Below are 21,199 nucleotides of genomic sequence, written 5' to 3'. Positions count from 1 at the left end.
TGGAGGCTATCAGAGTTTCAGTGTCAGGTGGTATCTTTATTACCTTTTTACATCAACTATGTATGATTCTACTTTCTACCTTACATACCAGTACATTTTTATTCGTACTGATGTCCCGTTACCTGGGGACACTGCATTTTTGTTTCGTGCGTGCAGGTCCAGGTAGGGACTCTGATCGACCCCTCCGCTAGGATTTCGGGGTTCAGCTGTGAGTTAGTAAGCTCCACCTCTTCCTGGAGCTTTCATAGGATGGTTACTTTTGTTGTACAGTTTGGGTATAGTTGGGGCCTTATCCCGACAGTGCTTATGACACTCTTAGAGACTATTGTGGACACAATATTCTTGGTTTCTTTTTGCTGCTTTCAGTCTCCAGCCCATAGGCTTGGCATGTATATATAGGTGTGTAGGCATGTATGTCTTCAGTCGCGGCCTCGTCAGCCAGCTAGTATTTTATTATTTTGGCTTGTCTACCTATGTTTATATGGCTTATTGTTATTCATGTCATAACCTTACGGTCCAGGCTTAGTATTTCAGATGTTGTGCTGCCCGATCTGTTGGGCCCCCAGTCTAGTTAGCTAGTATGTTTAGTGGCTAACTCGATCGAATACAGTATCGAGTGCCAGTCGTGCCTCCCCTAGTTTGGGGCATGACAAACTTGGTATCAGAGCAGGTCGTATCCCAAGGAGTCCACAAGCCGTGTCTAGTAGAGTCTTGCTTATGGGTGTGTTGTGCACCACATTTATAATCAGGAGGCTATGAGGCATTTAGGAATGGTTACATTTCTTTCAATTAATAGATCGTGCTATAGAGCGAAGTTATAAGAACATATGAAATCTAAATCGTGCTTTATGTTTCCTATCTAACAGGCTACCTATGCTCAGGAGATGGCACAGCGAGAGATAGGTATGGATCTGGGAGAAGGTACCAGTCGTTCCCCACCGGGTCAGAGGGATAGATTTCCCTTAGAGGCTCACAGTGAGTCTCCAGTACCCCTAGTTTCAGCTTCCCCAGCACTTGTTGGAGCCCAGGGAGATGCAGTACCCCCAGCCTCACCAGTTCCATTGGTACCTGAGGCAGCTAGAGACACAGGACCTCCAACACCTATTGTTCCCCCATCAGAGACTGGGGAGCAGGGGATGAGGGAGGTTGTCCAGTTGCTGACTAGGATAGTTTCTATTCATGAGCGACAGCTAGAGTCAGGAGCAGATGCCCGGAGAGATCAGATAGGAAGCTCGACGGTACGAGAGATTCTTCACTTGGCCCCTCCATTATTTACAGGATCCAGTTCCACTGAGGATCCCCAGGACTTTATAGACCATATGTATAGAGTATTGAGGGTGATGCATGCCTCCGTCACCGAGGCTGTGGAGTTGGCTTCTTTTCGACTACGTGATGTAGCCGTCCTATGGTATGAGGCATGGGAGAGATCTAGAGGACTTGATGCTCCGCCAGCAGAGTGGGAGGACTTCTCTGAGGCTTTTTTAGCCCATTATTTTCCACGGGGTTCGGGAGGCCCGTCTTGACCAGTTTCTTAGCCTAAAGCAAGGGGATATGAGTGTGAGGGATTATAGCCATAAGTTTAATTCTTTGGCAAGGTATGCACCAGATATAGTACGTACCATGAGGGCTAGAGTTCATCATTATGTGGATGGTTTGGGGGATCATCTGATTAGAGACTGTAGGGTTGCATCCCTATCGGATGATGTAGATATTTCCCGCATACAGGCTTTCGCTCAAACTACAGAGGACCTTTCCCGTCGGATTCGTGATACTCGCAGGGATAGGGAGCAGAGTAAGAGGGCTCATACTATGGGGTCTTATAGGGAGCCACGAGTTGATTTTAGGCCCCCACTCCATCGATATCCACCTCGGTCAGCAGGTAGTTTCCCACCACAGATGCAGGGCCAGCGGTTTGATCGTTATATTCATTCAGGACGGGGGCAGAGCTCAGGCCAACCTGAGGGCCGTCGACAGGAATGTTCTGCACAGATGAGACAGCTTACTCCTCCATGTACTCAGTGCGGTAAGCTGCACACCGGGCAATGTAGATAGGGTTCGAGTGCATGTTTTCATTGTGGGCAGACAGGACATTATATTAGCCGGTGCCCGGGGTTAGGCAGAGGTACACCAGCTCAGCCTTCAGGATTCACAGCAGCCTCTTCGCCCTCAGTCCGTGCTCCCCGACCAGGTCCACAGTCTACTCAGGGCCGTGGTAGGGGGAGAGGTGGAGGAGACACCTCAGGTTCTAGTGGTGGCCAGAACCGCTTTTATGCACTCACAGGTCGACAGGATTCAGAGGCATCCCCAGATGTTGTCACAGGTATATTGACAATACATTCTCATGCCATTTATGCATTGATGGATCCCGGCTCTACATTTTCATATATTACTCCATTTATTGCTGGTAAGCTTGACATGAGATCTGAGTTGTTGCCACAGCCAGTTGAGGTGTCTACTCAAGTTGGCGACTCTATTGTAGCTAATCATGTCTATCGAGATTGTACAGTGTTAATTAATGACCGTCCAACCTCTATTGATTTAGTTGAATTGGTTATGCTAGACTTCGATGTCATTATGGGTATGGATTGGTTGGCAGCTTGTTATGCTAATATTGATTGTCGTGCAAAGTTGGTCCGATTTCATTTTCCTGTGAGCCTATCCTTGAATGGAAAGGTAATGCAGCCACGCCCAAGGGTAAGTTTATTTCATACCTTAGGACTCGGAGGTTTATTGCTAAAGGTTGTATATACCATCTGGTTCATGTTAGGGATATAGATAAGGAGCCAGCGACTCTTCAGTCGGTTCCTATTGTGAATGAATTCCCGATGGTATTCCCTGACGAGCTTCCAGGAATTCCCCCCGAAAGAGAAATCGATTTCGCTATAGATTTGCTTTCTGATGCGCAGCCTATATCCATTCCTCCCTACAGAATGGCTCCTGCAGAGCTAAGGGAATTGAAGGAACAACTGAAGGACTTGCTCGATAAAGGCTTTATTAGGCCAAGTACATCCCCATGGGGTGCTCCGGTGCTCTTTGTTCGAAAGAAAGATGGGTCCTTGCGGATGTGCATTGACTACAGGCAACTAAATAAAGTCACTATCAAGAATAAGTATCCTCTTCCACGGATTGATGACTTGTTCGACCAGTTACAAGGTGCCAAATGCTTTTCGAAGATCGACTTGCAATCCGGTTATCATCAGCTACGAGTCAGGGATATTGATATCCCAAAAAACAGCATTTAGGATGAGGTATGGCCATTTTGAATTCCTTGTCATGTCTTTCGGGCTTACAAATGCCCCAGCAGCCTTTATGGATCTTATGAACCGGGTATTCAAACCATTCTTGGATGAATTTGTGATTGTGTTTATTGACGATATCCTGATATATTCATGATCGGAAGCCGAGCATGCGGACCACTTGCGAGCTGTATTGCAGACTCTCCAGGACTACAGGTTATATGCTAAATTCTCTAAATGTAAATTGTGGCTAACTTCTGTAGCTTTTCTTGGTCATGTTATTACCGGCGATGGTATCAAGGTTGATGGCCAAAAGATTGAAGCTGTGATGACTTGGCCGAGGCCCTTGAATCCGACAAAGGTTCGTAGCTTTTTAGGCTTGGCAGGGTATTACCGAAGGTTTGTGGAGGGATTTTCCTCTATCTCTGCACCATTGACGAAACTGACACATAAGGGAGCTAAGTTTCAGTGGACTGAGGCATGTGAACAAAGTTTTCAGGAACTAAAGAAAAGGCTTACTACGGTACATGTCTTGACTCTTCCGGATGGCACCGAGGGTTATGTTGTATATTGTGATGCCTCGAGAATTGGCCTAGGTTGTGTTCTTATGCAGCATGGTAAGGTTATCGCGTACGCCTCCAGGCAGTTGTGAAAACATGAACAGAACTATCCTACGCATGATCTTGAGTTAGCCGCAGTTGTATTTGCCCTAAAGATTTGGCGGCATTATCTATATGGGGTTCATATTGATGTTTTCACCGACCACCAGAGCCTTCAGTATTTATTTAAACAGAGGGAGTTGAACCTACGACAAAGAAGATGGCTAGAATTACTAAAGGACTATGATGTTGATATTTTATATCATCCCGGCAAAGCTAATATTGTTGCTGATGCCCTTAGCCGGAAGTCCATGGGCAGTCTAAGCCATGTTGAAGCTGATAAGGTCAAGATGACCAAATATCTATGCCAGCTAGCTAGTTTGCAGGTGCGTTTGGTAGATACAGAGGGTGGACGCATTCTCGTTCAGAATACGGCAAAATCTTCTTTTGTTACTGAAGTGAAAGAGCGACAACACGAGGATCCTGAGCTTATAAAACTGAGGGAAAGTATTCCACAGCAGCGACAACCTTTATTTGAGCTAACTAGAGATGGAGTCCTTAGATACCAGGGCCGCTTATGTGTATCGTCAGTAGGAGAGCTCCGTGCCAAGATTCTTTCGGAGGCCCATTATTCTAGATATGCAGTTCATCCCGGAGCGACAAAGATATATCGGGACCTTCGACAGATCTATTGGTGGAATGGAATGAAAAACGATATCGCGGAGATGGTAGCCCAATGTCCCAACTGCCAGCAAGTTAAAGCCGAACATCAGAGGCCTGGAGGCCTAACTCAGTGTATTGAGCTTCCATTATGGAAATGGGACATGATAAATATGGACTTCATCACTGGTTTGCCTCGCACTCCACGGAGGTATGATTCTATTTGGGAAATTATTGATAGGCTTACAAAATTTGCTCATTTCCTACCAGTCAGGACGACATATTCAGCCGAGGATTATGCCAAGCTTTACATTCGAGAGATTGTTCGCCTTCACGGAGTGCCATTATCTATTATCTCTGATCGAGGGGCTCAATTTACAGCATATTTTTGGAAATCTTTTCAGAAGGGTCTAGGCACGCAGGTAAATCTTAGCACCGCTTTTCATCCGCAAACTGATGGACAGGCAGAGCATTCTATTCAGACAGTTGAGGATATGTTACGTTCCTGCATGCTAGATTTTAAAGGAAGTTGGGATGATCATCTACCTCTTATTGAGTTCGCTTATAATAACAGCTTCCAAGCTAGTATTCAGATGGCTCCTTACGAAGCACTATACGGGCGGAAGTGTAGGTCGCCGATTGGTTGGTTCAGAAGCAGAGTTGCTAGGTCCTAACTTAGTCCAGCAAGCAATGGAAAAGGTAAAACTTATTAGAGACCGGCTGCGTACAGCACAAAGTCGGCAAAAGTCTTATGCAGATGTTCGACGACGAGACTTAGAGTTTGATGTAGAAGATTGGGTTTTCCTGAAAGTATCGCCTATGAAGGGCGTCATGTGATTTGGAAAGAAGGGGAAGCTCAGCCCCAGGTATGTTGGACCGTATAAGATTATTCGGAGGATTGGTAGGGTGGCGTACGAGCTTGATTTGCCTTTAGAATTGGAAGCAGTCCATCCTGTGTTTCATGTATCTATGTTGCGAAAGTGCATTGGAGATCCTTCACGTATTACGCCCATTGAGGATATTCACATTGCTGAAGACTTATCTTATGCAGAGGTACCAGTAGTTATTTTAGATCGGCAGGTAAGGAAGCTTCGAACTAAAGAAGTGGCTTCCGTGAAAGTGTTATGGCGAAATAACAACATCGAGGAAATGACCTGGGAAGCTGAGGAGGAAATGAGGAAGAAGTACCCCCACCTATTTACGACTTAAGGTGAGTCGCATTTAAATAATTGCCAATTATTTCTTTACAGCAACTTAATTGGATTTTAAATGACTTGAAAATGCAATTTAAATTTCTTATTGCGAGATAGCTATACGAAGCCTAGTAGTTGGAATCTTCAGAATTTGATTTATGCTTTGCAAATGTAACAAATATAGCCTCGCAAATAACGTATTAGCGGACAAGAAATGAAACCAAAGAATTGACTTGACCCATTCGCGGACGAATGTTCTTAAGGGGGGGAGACTGTGAGACCCCAGGTGTTTCTCTCTTCTCTTACATAATATACGTAACGTGGCATGGTTATATTAGGTATATATGATTGGGTATAGCACATTGGGAGAATAAGACTGAAAATGTGTGGTAATATCAAGGAACTAAACTAAAGCTTTAAGTCAAAGGAATCCCTTAAACAAAGGTTCATGGTTAAAGAAATGGCTCGGGTAGCACCCCGCGCGTTCGGAAGGTTTAAGTTAACTTGCACTTGTAGGATAAGACTAAGAGTGAATAATATGATAAGAATAATGTGTTATGAGGTATTATAATATCACACTAGTCACATGTTAAGTTTTGGAGTCAAGCAAGTTGCGAAATAAAGGTCGGCAAAAGTTATCGTAAATTTCTCTAATAAATTTTCTAAACTTTGGGTCCAATGTATCAGATCATTTCTCCCAATATATAAAGGGTTATGGTACCCACAACCTAACAAATCGAAGTTCTACGAGTCTAGTTTGCAATCAAAGAAATCTCACATCAAACCGACATTGGAGTAAAACGTTATGACTGTTTTACCGCGGACTATCTGGGCTGAAATCGGGTCGCGAACCGGGTCGGGTCAAACAAGTGGTATAAGTCGGAAAATCCGACTTTTAAGACCCCAAAACATTTCATCTTCATCCCAAAACAGTGAGAAAGCTTAAGAGAGGGTTTCATGGTGTTCTTGAGTGATTAAGGTGCGTTTTTAACGATTTCTATCGTTAAAGTTTGCCCCCGTGCCTAGAAGCGCAATCTCTACACTTTGCAATCATTTTCCCCTTCTATTAGCTGTGTTTGGAGCTATTTTTGGAAGATAGGAAATTGTTGTTCTTTCTTGTTCTTCAAGATTTATATTTGGTTTGCCAAGGTAATCATCTTGGGACTCTTTTATGATCGTTTTTACAAAGTTCTACGGGCGTTTAGTCAAGTTAAGGTCATATGGCAAATCTGCCGATTTAAACTCATTTATGAACTGTTTATAGGTGCGTATAAGCTACATATATATAGTCGTTTCGAAGCTTAGGACGTAAGGAACAACTTTCGTGAAGGAACTACAGGCATTCGGACGTTCGTTGGAGAGGTATGTTAAGGCTAAGCTTCGTCCTTCCTTTTAGCACGAATTTTGGGAAATTCCTAAGACGCCAAATGTGATATTTTACTATTCTGTTGCTAGAAAGACCTTCTTTGAAAGGAATTGGTATCGTAGCTGAAGTATTTTCATGATACTATTAGGTTGATATTCCACTCATTCGGTTAAAAAGGGTATTCAACATCTATATATGTCATTTTGTCGGCTTTCTTAAATATATGTCCATATATATGAATTCTTATTCGTCTTTGGGTTGTGTGACTTAAAAATAAAGGCATTTAGTATTTGCGATCAGTCCTTCTTCCTTGTTAAAGTGTATTTTAAAATCTCTAAAGTGACACGTCGATTTCAAAATTTTCAAATATAATTTTTATGTTTAAACTACTAAAACATTTGATTTTTTTGAAATACTTTCTTTTACTAATTATCAAGAAATCAGGTATAAGGACTAAGTGAAGCACCTTAAGCTTTTTATGAACATATTCAGAGTTAAGTTATCTTTTTAAAAGTCGAGTTAAGTTTTCAAACTTAATAAAAAAAAATGAGCTTCCACGAGACATTTGTATGCGATACGAAGGTGATTATGAGATTATGAGAATAAGAGTGCCAATGAGCCAAGGTTGGCTAAGTTCTTGTTATGGCCTATTATGTGCATTCAAAGTTCATATCATATATGACATATTATGCATGGACTTCGAGCTATAATCGGAGGTAAGGGGCCTATTTGCCCGAAAGACTATATATATTGTACAGATGGCCACAGGTTGGCAATATGATACCGGTTAGCTACCGGGAGAGACAGCCATTGCTAGCATTTGGTTGGGTATGTCATGTATTTACATCAATATATATGTATTCACGACATACGATTACACGAGCATACCATGCATATTTTATTACTATGAGGTCGGATGTCGGCCATGGAGGCTATCAGAGTTTCAGTATCAGGTGGTATCTTTATTACCTTTTTACATCAACTATATATGATTCTACTTTGTACCTTACATACCAGTACATTTTTATTCGTACTGATGTCCCGTTACCTGGGGACACTGCATTTTTGTTTCGTGCGTGCAGGTCCAGGTAGGGACTCTAATCGATCCCTCCGCTAGGATTTCGGGGTTCAGCTGTGAGTTAGTAAGCTCCACCTCTTCCTGGAGCTTTCATAGGATGGTTACTTTTGTTGTACAGTTTGGGTATAGTTGGGGCCTTATGCCGACAGTGCTTATGACACTCTTAGAGACTATTGTGGACACAATATTCTGGGTTTCTTTTTGCTGCTTTCAGTCTCCAGCCCATAGGCTTGGCATGTATATATAGGTATGTAGGCATGTATGTCTTCAGTCGCGGTCTCGTCAGCCAGCTAGTATTTTATTATTTTGGCTTGTCATCTTATAATAAATATACTCTCCTTCCGGAGGCACATAAGAAAATGTCCTCCTTTCTTGTGGAGCGGGCCGAACGCCTCGGCATGATAGATGCATCTATGGATTGCGCCGCACGTCCCTCGGCAATGTACACGACACTCTGGATCGGGTCGTACGTCCTCGGCAAAAATCGTACTGAATAATAATAATTACACGATACTTTAATAATTTATTTCAGCTTGTGAAGCTAATTAATAAATTGAAAAATCCTTGGAATTTAATGAATTATTATTCTTGCTTGTTAAGGAATTAATTGTTACTCCTATAAATGAGGTTTAATTGATAAATTGGAAATTATTTGAATTGAAGGAATTTAATTAATATATTGAGAATTGTTACATTTGAAGTAATTTGATTATTTCTGCTGATTAAATAAATTATTGTAAATTCTGTAAATCATGCTGATTTAAATATCCTAGTTTTATTTAAGTTATTATTATTGACCCATAGTGAGTGTCAAAGACGGCCATCTCGTCTCTACCACTTCGAGATTAGGCTTGATACTTACTGGGTACACGTTGTTTACGTACTCATACTACACTTGCTGCACTTTTTGTGCAGGATCTGAGACAGGTACTAGTGGAGGACCTATCATCACATACCCACGTCATCCCGAGGCATAGTGGTGAGCTGCCTTTCTGAGCCTCTGCAGCTACCAGTGTCTCTTCTTATATTTATATTCTGTCTATTTCATTTCAGACAGTATTTGGAGTTTTGTATAATCTACTAGATGCTCATGCACTTGTGACATCGGGTCTTGGCACACACACATTGGTAGAAGTTGGTATTTTATTATTTTCTTGGAACAAAAGTTTAACCAATGTGCGTTTGACTTATTGGTTGGCTTGCCTAGCTGTAGTGTTGGGCGCCATCACGACCTATAGGTGAAATTAGGTCGTGACAATATGATATCAGAGCACTAGGTTCACGTAGGTCTCACAAGTTATGAGCAGACCTAATCGAGTCTTGCGGATCGGTATGGAGACGTCTGTACTTATCTTCGAGAGGCTATATGGTGTTAGGAAACTACCTTTCTTCATATTCCATCGTGCAATTGATGTAGTACTAAATATCCTTCTCTTATTCTCTCACAGATGGTGAGAACACGCTCTAATGAGATTCCAGACCAGGGAAGAGCTACTCCCCTAGTTGCTAGAGGCCGAGGCAGAGGCAGAGGGAAGGCTCCAGGCCGTGGTAGAGGGCGAGGACATCCCAGGACTGTTCCAGTTATGCCGCCAGTGAATCCAGCAGAGAATCCCATTATTGAGGAGCAGGGTGAGGTGCCTGTGGTAGAGCCAGCTCTGGTGGACTTCATATCTGCACAGGGATTTCCGGATGTTATGGGTCGTATGATGCGATTCATGGACAATATGACTCAGGCCGGTTTATTTCCGGCAGACCCAGCCACATCTCAGGCTGGCGGGGGGGCACAGACCCCTACCGCGCAGGCTCATGGACAGGCAGCTGTTGTATATCAGACCCAGGGTGCACTACCCGTGGGTGGAGTCCAGCCTGTGGCAGCAGCTACACCTGAGCCCAGGCCAGCTGCAGCCGCCGATCCTCAGAAACTATTGGACAGATGGACTAGACTACATCCTCCTGTCTTTGGGGGTGAGCGACATGAGGATCCACAGGATTTCATTGATCGTTGCAAGGATAGACTGTACAATATGAGGATATTGGAATCCTATGGGGTTGATTTCGCTACTTTTCAGCTAGAGGGTAGAGCCCGTAGATGGTGGCAATCTTATGCTCTTGGCAGACCAGCAGATTCTCCTCCCATGACTTGGGACAGGTTCACCCGTATCTTCTTGGACAGGTATATTCCACCCTCCTAGAGGGAAGAATTGCGGTTTCAGTTTGAGCAGCTCCAGCAGGGTTAGATGTCAGTGACTGATTATGAGGCGAGGTTTTCTGAATTATCTCGCCATGCACTAATGATACTCCCTACTGAGGCGGAGAGAGTGCGAAGGTTTGTAGCCGGTTTACATACTGCTATTCAGGCCACTATGGCTCGAGAGGTTGAGATGGGTACTTTTTATGAGTAAGTTGTGGAGATAGCCCGGAGGATTAAGGGTGTACGTCAGCGGAGCTGAGAGCAGATTATGAGAGATAAGTGGTTCAGGTACTCTGGAGAGTTCAGAGGTGCTCCGTCCGGGGGCAGAGGTCAGTTCGTGAGGGGGCAGTCCAGCAGACCCCCATATCCAGCACCACCACCTCCTCGAGGTGCTCCAGTATGACCTTATTTCAGTGCTATACCAGAGAGTTCTTATCACCCACCAGCTATTTAGGGTTCTTTCCGTGGGTATTCAGGTCCCCAGGGCCAGACACTTAGTCAGCAGCCCATCGCACTGAAGAGTTGTTACGAGTGCGGGGATCCCAGTCACATGCGGAGGTTTTGCCCCAGGCTTCGAGGTAGACCAGTACAGCAAGGTCAGTAGCCTATGCTTACCGGACCAGTTGCTCCACCAGTAGTCCGACCACTGAGAGGCGGAGGACAGGTGGGTAGGGGCCGTCCTAGAGGTGGAGGTCAGCCAGGCGGAGTCCAGACAGTTGGCGCTCCAGCTCGGTTCTATGCTTTTCCGGCTAGACCAGATGCAGAGGCCTCAGATGTCGTGATTACAGGTATTATTTCTATTTGTGACAAAGATGCCTCGGTATTATTTGATCCAGGATCTACGTATTCATATGTGTCATCTCTATTTGCTCCATTCCTGGGTGTTTCTCGTGAGTCCTTGAGTACTCATGTTTATGTGTCCACTCCTATGGGCGATTCTGTTGTTGTGAACTGGATCTACCGGTCCTGTATTATTACATTTTGTGGTTATGAAACTAGAGAAGATCTCCTATTGCTTGAGATGACCGATTTTGAAATTATTCTAGGCATGGACTGGTTATCTCCATATCATGCTATTCTAGATTGTCATGCCAAGACTGTTACCTTGGCTATTCCAGCATTGCCTAAGCTGGAGTGGAAGGGTTCGCCTGTTAATTCATTTAATCGAGTTATTTCTTTTATAAAGGCTCAACACATGGTTGAGAAGGGTTGTTTGGCTTATCTAGCCTATGTTCGGGATACTACTGCAGAGACTCCGGCTATTGATTCAGTGCCTGTAGTTCGGGAGTTCCCCGATGTATTTCCGTCAGATCTTCCAGGTATGCCACCTGATCGTGATATTGATTTCTGTATTGACTTGGCTTCAGATACCCAGCTTATATCTATCCCACCGTATCGCATGGCTCCGAAAGAATTGAAAGAATTGAAAAAACGACTTGAAGAGTTACTAGCCAAAGGGTTTGTCAGACCGAGTGTATCGCCTTGGGGTGCACCAGTATTATTTGTGAAAAAGAAGGATGGAACAATGCGGATGTGTATTGATTATCGCCAATTGAACAAAGTCGCTATTAAGAACAAGTACCTGTTGTCGTGTATTGATGATTTATTTGACCAGTTGCATGGTGCTAGGGTATTCTCTAAGATCGACTTGAGGTCGGGGTACCATCAGTTGAAGATTCGGGATTCGGATGTTCCGAAGACTGCTTTCCGGACTAGATATGGTCATTATGAGTTTCTGGTGATGTCCTTCGGTTTAACTAATGCCCCGGCAGCGTTTATGGATCTGATGAACATGGTATTCATGCCATATATTGATTCGTTTGTCATTGTCTTCATTGATGACATATTAATCTATTCGCGCAGTAAGGAGGAACATGAGCAACATATAAGAGTAGTGCTTCAGACATTGCGGGAACAAAATCTATATGCTAAGTTCTCCAAATGTGAGTTTTGGCTAGAGTCTGTTGCATTTTTGGGACATATTGTATCGGGCGAAGGTATTAAAGTTGATCCCAAAAAGATTGAGGCAGTTCAGAATTGGCATCGTCCCACTTCGGCGACTGAGATCAGGAGTTTTCTGGGTTTAGCAGGTTATTATCGTCGATTCGTGGAAGGTTTTTCATCTATTGCAGCACCTTTGACCAAATTAACCCAGAAGGGTGTTCAGTTCCGATGGTCCGATGATTGTGAGTCAAGCTTTCAGAAGCTCAAGACAGCACTGACTACAGCACCCGTGTTAGTGTTACCATCTGGTTCGGGAATATATATAGTGTATTGCGACGCGTCACGCGTTGGCTTGGGTTATGTATTGATGCAGGAAAGGTGAGTTATTGCATATGCTTCACGTCAGCTGAATCCCCATGAGAAGAATTATCCAGTACATGATTTGGAGTTAGCTGCGATTGTTCACGCTCTAAAGATTTGGAGGCATTATCTTTATGGGGTGTCTTGTGAAGTTTACACTGATCATCACAGTTTGCAGCATTTGTTCAAGCAGAGGGATCTAAATTTGAGGCAGCGCAGATGGCTAGAGTTACTAAAAGATTATGATATTACTATCTTGTATCATCCGGGCAAAGCAAATGTGGTTGCAGATGCCTTGAGCAGGAAGGCGGAGAGTATGAGTAGTTTGGCTTTCATTTCAGCAGAGGAAAGGCCATTAGCCTCAGATATTCAATCCTTGGCTAACAAACTTGTGAGGTTGGATATTTCAGAGCCCAGCCGAGTTCTTGCATGTGTGGTGGCCCAATCTTCACTATTTGAGCAGATCAAGGCTCGCCAGTATGATGACCCATACTTGATGGTTCTTCGTGAAACGGTACTACGAGGTGGTGCCAAGGAAGTTACTATTAGAGCGGATAGTGTTCTGCGACTCCAGGATCATCTATGTGTTCCTAATGTGAATGGACTGAGGAAAAAGATCCTGGAAGAGGCACACAGTTCTCGGTATTCTATTCATCCAGGTGCTAATAAGATGTATCGTGACTTGAGGCAACATTATTGGTGGCGACGAATGAAAAAGAACATAGTTGAGTATGTATCTAGGTGTCTAAATTGCCAGCAAGTTAAATATGAGCACCAGAGGCCAGGTGGCCTACTTCAGCAGATGACTATACCAGAGTGGAAATGGGAACGAATTACTATGGACTTTGTAGTTGGGTTGCCGCGAACCTTGAGGAAGTTTGATGCAGTTTGGGTGATTGTTGACAGGTTGAATAAGTCGGCACATTTTATTCCTGTTGTGACTACGTATACTTCAGAGTGGTTGGCCCAGATTTATATTCAGGAGATAGTTCGGTTGCACGGTGTGCCAATTTTCATCATATCAGATAGAGGCCCTCAGTTTACTTCACATTTCTGGAGAGCAGTACAAAGTGAGTTGGGGACCCGTGTAGAGCTCAGCACAGCCTTTCATCCGCTGACCGATGGACAGTCAGAGAGGACAATTCAGATTTTGGAGGATATGCTCAGGGCATGTGTGATCGACTTTGGAGGTCAGTGGGATCATTTCCTGCCTTTGGCCGAGTGTGCTTATAATAACAGTTACCAATCCAGCATCGAGATGGCTCCATTTGAGGCTTTATATGGTCGGCGATGTCGTTCACCTATCGGATGGTTTGAGCCAGGTGAGGCTAAGTTATATGGTACAGATTTGGTAAGGGATGCCTTGGAAAAGGTAAAGTTGATTCAGGAGCGACTTCGTACAGCACAGTCCAGACAAAAGAGTTAAGCGGATCAGAAAGCGCGTGATATATCATTTATGGTAGGTGAAAAAGTTCTCTTGAAGGTTTCGCCGATGAAGGGAATTTTGAGATTCGGGAAGAAGGGCAAGTTGAGCCCAAGGTATATAGGACCATTTGAGGTGTTGAAACGAGTTGGGGAGGTTACTTATGAGCTTGCATTGCCTCCCAGCCTATCCGGAGTTCATCCGATTTTTCACGTATCTATGCTCCGGAAGTATCATGCCGACCTATCACATGTGTTAGACTTCAGCACTGTTCAACTAGATAATAGCTTGGGTTATGAAGAGGAGCCAATTGTCATTGTTGATAAACAGGTTCGCCAGTTGAGGTCCAAGAGCATTTCTGCAGTAAAAGTCCAATGGAGGGGCCAACCAGTCGAGGAAGCGACTTGGGAGGCTGAGGAAGACATGCGGAGCAGATATCCAAACTTATTCAACACTCCAGGTACAATTCTAAACCCGTTCGAGGACGAACGTTTGTTTAAGAGGTGGAGAATGTAATGACTCAACCGGTCATTTTAACTTTTAGAACCCCGTTCCCTAAAATAAAACCTCTCGTAGGTGCTTGTAATGATTTATGACTTGCGGAGATGGTTGGTTCGGGATTTGGAAGTGTTTGGGGTGAAACCGGAACACTTGGTTCCTTAAGTTGGCCTTAAAGTGCTAAGTTTGACTTCGGTCAATATTTTGAGAAAACGACCCCGGAATAGAATTTTGATGATTCCAACAACTCCGTATGGTGATTTTGGACTTAGGAGCGTGTTCAAAATTTTATTTGAAAGTCCGTAGTTAAATTAGGCTTGAAATGGCTAAAAATAAGAATTTAAGTTTAGAAGTTTGACCGATGAGTTGACTTTTTGATACCGGAGTCGGAATCTAGTTCCAAAAATTTTCATAGATCCGTTATGTAAAATTTGAGGTTAATCGGAGTTGATTTGATAGGTTCCGACATCGAATGTAGAAGTTGAAAACTCTTAGTTTCGTTAAGCTTGAATTGGGGTATGATTCATGGTTTTAGCGTTGTTTGATGTGATTTAGAGATTCGACTAAGTTCGTATGATGTTTTAGGACTTGTTGGTATATTTGGTTGAGGTCCCGAGGGCCTCGGGTGAGTTTCAGATGGTTAACGGATCAAAAGTTGGACATAAAAGCTGCTGCAATTTTCCCTTCTGCTGTATATTCTGGGCTATGATCGAGCCCCAGATCAAACCCAGATATCGAGCCCACGATCGAGGCCTGAGTCGAAGTTAGGGATGAGGATCAGTATCGAAGCCACGATCGAAGGCAAGGCTCGAGGGCCAGGATCAAGACCCAAGATTGAACTTGATCGAGGCCATGACCATGTCCCAGGCTTGAGGCCTGATCAAGGCCATGACCAGCTCCCAAGATCGAGCTCCTTGATCGAGCTCCCAAGATCGAGCTCCCTGAGATCGAGCTCCCTGAGATCGAGCTCCCCTGATCGAGCTCCTTGATCGAACTGGACAGAGCTGTAAGTTATAAAAACAGAGGACATTCGTCCCATTTGCCATTTTTGACGAACTTGAGCTTGAGCAGAGGCTACTTTTGTCAGATTTTCAAGGGAAAAATATTGGGGTAAGTGATTCTAACTCGGATTAGGTCTACATATACAATTATATCATTGTTTTCACCATAAATTAGTGTTTTGAGATTTAAATTTGGAAAATTTTTAGAAATCTCATAGAAATTAATTTTTGAGATTCCGGTATCGATTCGGAGTCGTATTTGAGTGAAAATAGTATGGTTGGACTCGTAATTGAATGGGTTGTCGGATTTCGTAACTTTTGCCGGATTCCGAGACGTGGGCCCCACAGACAAATTTTTAATTAATTTCGGGATTTTTATTTAAAATGTAGTATTTTCTTATAGAATTGATTCCTATAATTTTTAGTGATTGTATCGAATTATTTTGGATAGATTCGAGCCAGACAGAGTTGGATAATTGTGGAAAAGGACTTATAGTGGATTAATTGGAGTAAGACGAGGTAAGTCTCTTGTCATCTTGTGAAGGGGAAATTACCCCATATGGATTAAATTGAATAATTGTTGCTAATTGCGGGGGCTACATACGCACGAGGTGACGAGAGTCCGTGCGTAGCTACTATTAATGCTAAAGTCCGGGTAGTTTAAGACTCAAAGCATGAATTACTTGTGTGAATTGTATTCTTTATTAATTAAAATAATTGATGTATATATTGTGAATTGTTATGAAAAGTAGAAAAATATGATATTTTCGTATTCTTAATTTTTGTTTAAATCAATTAATTGATAAAAGAAATTGTTCTCCTCCCAAATTCATCTTATAATAAATATACTCTCCTTCCGGAGGCACATAAGAAAATATCCTCCTTTCTTGTGGAGCGGGCCGAACGCCTCGGCAGGATAGATGCATCTATGGATCGCGCCGCACGTCCCTCGGCAGTGTACACAACACTCTGGATCGGGCTGTACGTCCTCGGCAGAAATCGTACTTAATAATAATAATTACACGATACTTTAATAATTTATTTCAGCTTGTGAAGCTAATTAATAAATTTAAAAATCCTTGGAATTTAATGAATTATTATTCTTGTTTGTTAAGGAATTAATTGCTACTCCTGTAAATGAGGTTTAATTGATAAATTGGAAATTATTTGAATTGAAGGAATTTAATTAATATATTGAAAATTGTTACATTTAGCCACCCTTATCACACCGCATGACTTCTAGTAGTCACCCCTACTAGCCACGCTTATCAAGCCACCTTTATCTCACCGCATGCATTTCAACACCCAGACCTTATACCACCGCATGCGTATCAATATCACAATATATTATAATTTGCACCTCAAGTGCCCAATATTTCAATTTTTCCACAAAAAAATCAACAACAATAGTTTTTAATAATAAAGAGCTCACGGCTCATGCCAGAATAATCCAAAAAAAAAAAAAACAATCTTACGAAAATATTCAAGAATAAATAATTCAGGAAAATAATATTTCAAATTTTTAATACGTTACTTCATTATCAAATTTAAAAATGTCAAATACTTCATATTAGTAATATTTAATTTAAAGAAAATCAACCTTCAAATAATGTACAGTATAAAAGAAACCAAGTTTCAATTAAAAAAAAATAATTAGCAGGAAAAGGTCGAGCAAATTTAAAAAATATAAACATTAAATCAATAATGAAGAATATAACAAAATGAAATAATTTAATTAATGCGCAACAATGATCTACACAATTTAAAACATAATCTTTCACATTTAGTCCGTATACACACTCGTCACCTCGTGTACACGACTTTTCACACATTACAATTATCAATCCTAGGGGAATTTCCCTCACACAAAGTTAGACAAGTCACTTACCTCGACTTGCTCTAATTTAACCAAGTATTTTGCTTTTTCCTCGATTTTTCCGACTCCGATCGACTCGTATCTAATCATAATTAATTCGATACAGTCAACAAAAATTATAGTAATCAATTTCATAAGAAAATATTATATTTTCATTAAAATCCGAAATTAGCTCAAAATTTGTCTGTGGGGCCCACATCTTGGAATCCGGCGAAACTTATAAAATTCGACAACCCATTCAATTACGAGTCCACCCATACTAATTTTACCAAAATCCGATAACAACTCGACCTCTAAATCTTAAATTTTCGTTTTTGGAAGATTTTGCAAAAATCTTGATTTTTCTTCCATAAATTCATGGATTCATGATGTAAATGAGTATGGAATCATGAAATATAATCAATATAGGATAAGGAACACTTACCCCAATGTTTTTCCGTGAAAATCGCCCAAAAATCACCCAAGAACCGTGCTCCAAAAATCCAAAACGAAATGAATGAAATGACCATTTTTGGTCCTTAAGTTTCTGTCATTCCGTCACTAAAAGTCCTTTTTCCGTCACTAAAAGTCATTTTTCGTCACTAAAAGTCCACCAGAAACTGCTCTACTAGCTTTCCTTCAATTGATCATAACTTTATGTACAAATGTCCAAATGATAAATGGTTTAACTTTCTGGAAACTAGAATCAACCGACTACAACTTTCATGTTTTGCAACTTTTCTGATTCCCTATGAATTGCAAGATATAAGCTTCCAAAGTCGACTCCACATATCAGAAATTTCTGGCGAGATTTCTGGCAAAACTGCTCTACCAGCCTTCATTCAATCCATCATAACTTTCTTTACAAATGTCCAAATGATGAATGGTTTAACTTTCTGGAAACTAGAATCAAAGGGATACAACGTTTATGTTTTGAAATTTTTTTGATTCCTTATAGATTGCGCGATATAAACTTCCAAATTTGGCTCCACGCACTAGAAATTTCTCGCGAAATTTCTGCAACAGAAATTTCCAGCAGCCTTCTTTGTCCGAAATCCATTCCGTTTACCTTCCGAAATCCACCCGAGACCCTCGGGACCTTAACCAATTATACCAACATATCCCAAAATATAATACGAACTTAGTCGAGGTTTCAAACCACATCAAACAACATCAAAACGACGAATCGCACCTCAAATCAAAATCTATGAACTTTAAACTTTCAAATTCTATATCTTGTGCCGAAACACATCAAATCAATTCGGAATGACTTCAAATTTTGCACACAAGTCATAAATAACATAACAGACCTATTCCAATTTCCAGAATCGGATTCCGACCTCGATATCAAAAAGTCAACCCCGCGGTCAAACTTCCCAAAAATTCAACTTTTGGCATTTCAAGCCTAATTCCACTACGGACTTCCAAATAAAATTCTGATCATGCTCCTAAGTCCAAAATCACTATATGGAACTGTTGGAATCATTAAAATTCTATTCTGGGGTCGTTTGCACATAATTTGACATCTGGTCACTATTTGAACTTAAACTTTTAATTTTTCATCAAAATTTCATATCTCGGGCTAGGGACCTCTGAATTTGATTGCGGGCATACGCCAAAGTCCCAAATCACGATACGGACCTACCAAAACTATCAAAACATTGATTCGAGTCCGTTTGCTCAAAATGTTGACCAAAGTCAACTTAGTTGAGTTTTAAAACTCTAATTCACATTTTAATTCATTTTTCACCTGAAAACTTTCCGAAAAATTTTACGGAATACGTACGCAAGTCGAGGAATGATAAATAATGCTTTTCGAGGTCTTAGAATACAAAATTAATTATTAAATTTAAAGATGACATTTTGGGTCATCACATTCTCCACCTCTAAAACAAACGTTCGTCCTCGAACGGAGTTAGAAAAAGTACCTAAGCTGGTGAATAAGTGTGGATAACAACTGCGCATATCATGCTCGGTCTCCCAAGTCGCCTCCTCGACCGGATGACCCCTCCACTGAACCTTCACGGAAGCAATATTCTTTGACCTCAGCTTTCGAACATGCCTATCCAAAATAGCCATTGGTTCCTCAACATAAGATAGATTTTTGTCCAACTGAACCGAACTGAAGTCTAACACATGACACGGATCGCCGTGATATTTCCGAAGCATGGAAACATGGAATACCGGATGACTGGCACAGAGACTAGGTGGTAGTGCAAGTTTGTAAGCCACCTCTCCAACTATCTCAAGAATCTCAAAAGGCCCAATATACCTAGGGCTCAAATTACCCTTCTTCCCGAACCTCATCACACCCTTCATAGGCGAAACCCGGAGCAATACCCGCTCACCAACCATGAATGCAACATCACGAACCTTCCGATTCGCATAACTCTTCTGTCTAGATTGGGCTGTACAAAGTCAATCCTGAATCAACTTAACCTTTTTCCAAGGCATCCTGAACCAAGTATGTACCCAATAGCCTAGCCTCGCCCGGTTCGAACCAACCCACTGGGGACTGGCACCACCTACCATACAAGGCCTCATACGGAGCCATCTGAATGCTTGATTGACAACTGTTATTGTAAGCAAACTACGCAAGTGGTAAGAACTGATCCCAAGCACCCCCAAAATCTATCACACACGCACGAAGCATATCCTCCAGTATCTGAATAGTGCGTTCGGACTGTCCGTCCGTCTGAGGGTAAAATATTGTACTCAACTCTACCCGAGTACCCAACTCATGTTGTACTGCCCTCCAGAACTGTGATGTAAACTGCGTACCCCGGTCAGAGATAATAGATATCGGTATGCCTTGAAATCTGATAATCTCGCGAATATAGATTCGAGCCAACTACTCGGAAGAGTAGGTAGTCATCATAGGATTGCAATGATCTGACTTGGTAAATCTATCCACAATCACCCAAGCTGCATTGAACTTCCTCTGAGTCCGTGAGAGCCCAACAATGAAATTCATAGTGATCCTCTCGCATTTCCATTCTGGAATCACTAACTTCTGAAGCAATCCACTCGGTCGTTGATGCTCATATTTCACTTGTTGACAATTTAGACACCGAGCTACATACTCCACTATGTCTTTCTTCATCTTCCTCCACCAATAATGTTGCCTCAAGTCCTGCTACATCTTCGCAGCACCCGGATATATGGAGTACCGTGAACTGTGAGCCTCATGGAGAATCAATTCACGAAAACCATCTACATTAGGCATACATAGCCTGCCCTGCATCCGTAATACATCATCATCTCCAATTGCGACTTCTTTGGCATCACTGTGCTGAACTGTATCCTTAAGGACAAGAAAATGGGGGGTCATCATACTGACACTCCCTGATACGATCATAAAGAGAAGACTGAGAAACCACAATAGCCAAAACTCGACTCGGTTCGGAAACATCCAATCTGACAAACTGGTTGGCCAAGGCCTGAATATCCAAGGCCAAAGGCCTCTCTGCTACCAGTAAATATGCTAAGCTGCCCAAACTCTCTGCCTTACGACTCAAGACATCGGCCACTACATTGGCCTTCCCAAGATGATAGAGAATGGTGATATCATAATCCTTAAGCAACTCCAACCATCTCCGCTGCCGCAAATTAAGATCCTTCTGTTTAAACAGATATTGTAGACTTCGGTGATCGATGTAGACCTCACAATGGACACCGTACAAATAATGCCGCCAAATTCTTCAAGGCACGAACAATAGCTGCTAACTCAAGGCCGTGGATCGAATTTTTTTTATTTTTTTTCTCATGTACCTTTAACTGTCTGGACGCGTAGGC

General features: G+C 42.2%; 1 protein-coding gene across 1 annotated transcript; it reads left to right on the top strand.

Moving 5' to 3' along the window:
- The first annotated feature begins 1,551 nt into the window (after window positions 1-1,551).
- Window positions 1,552-2,779, top strand: LOC138908684 (uncharacterized). The gene is made up of 3 exons (XM_070199365.1): window positions 1,552-2,023; window positions 2,087-2,673; window positions 2,768-2,779. Exons 1-3 carry the CDS (start codon window positions 1,552-1,554, stop codon window positions 2,777-2,779), a joined length of 1,071 nt encoding a protein of 356 aa, XP_070055466.1.
- The last annotated feature ends 18,420 nt before the right edge of the window (window positions 2,780-21,199 follow it).

The sequence above is a fragment of the Nicotiana tomentosiformis genome, chromosome 3 (assembly GCF_000390325.3).
Source record: "Nicotiana tomentosiformis chromosome 3, ASM39032v3, whole genome shotgun sequence".
Lineage (NCBI taxonomy): Eukaryota > Viridiplantae > Streptophyta > Magnoliopsida > Solanales > Solanaceae > Nicotiana > Nicotiana tomentosiformis.
The sequence above is the reverse complement of the archived record's forward strand: the minus strand, read 5'-3'. Positions and strand labels throughout refer to the sequence as shown.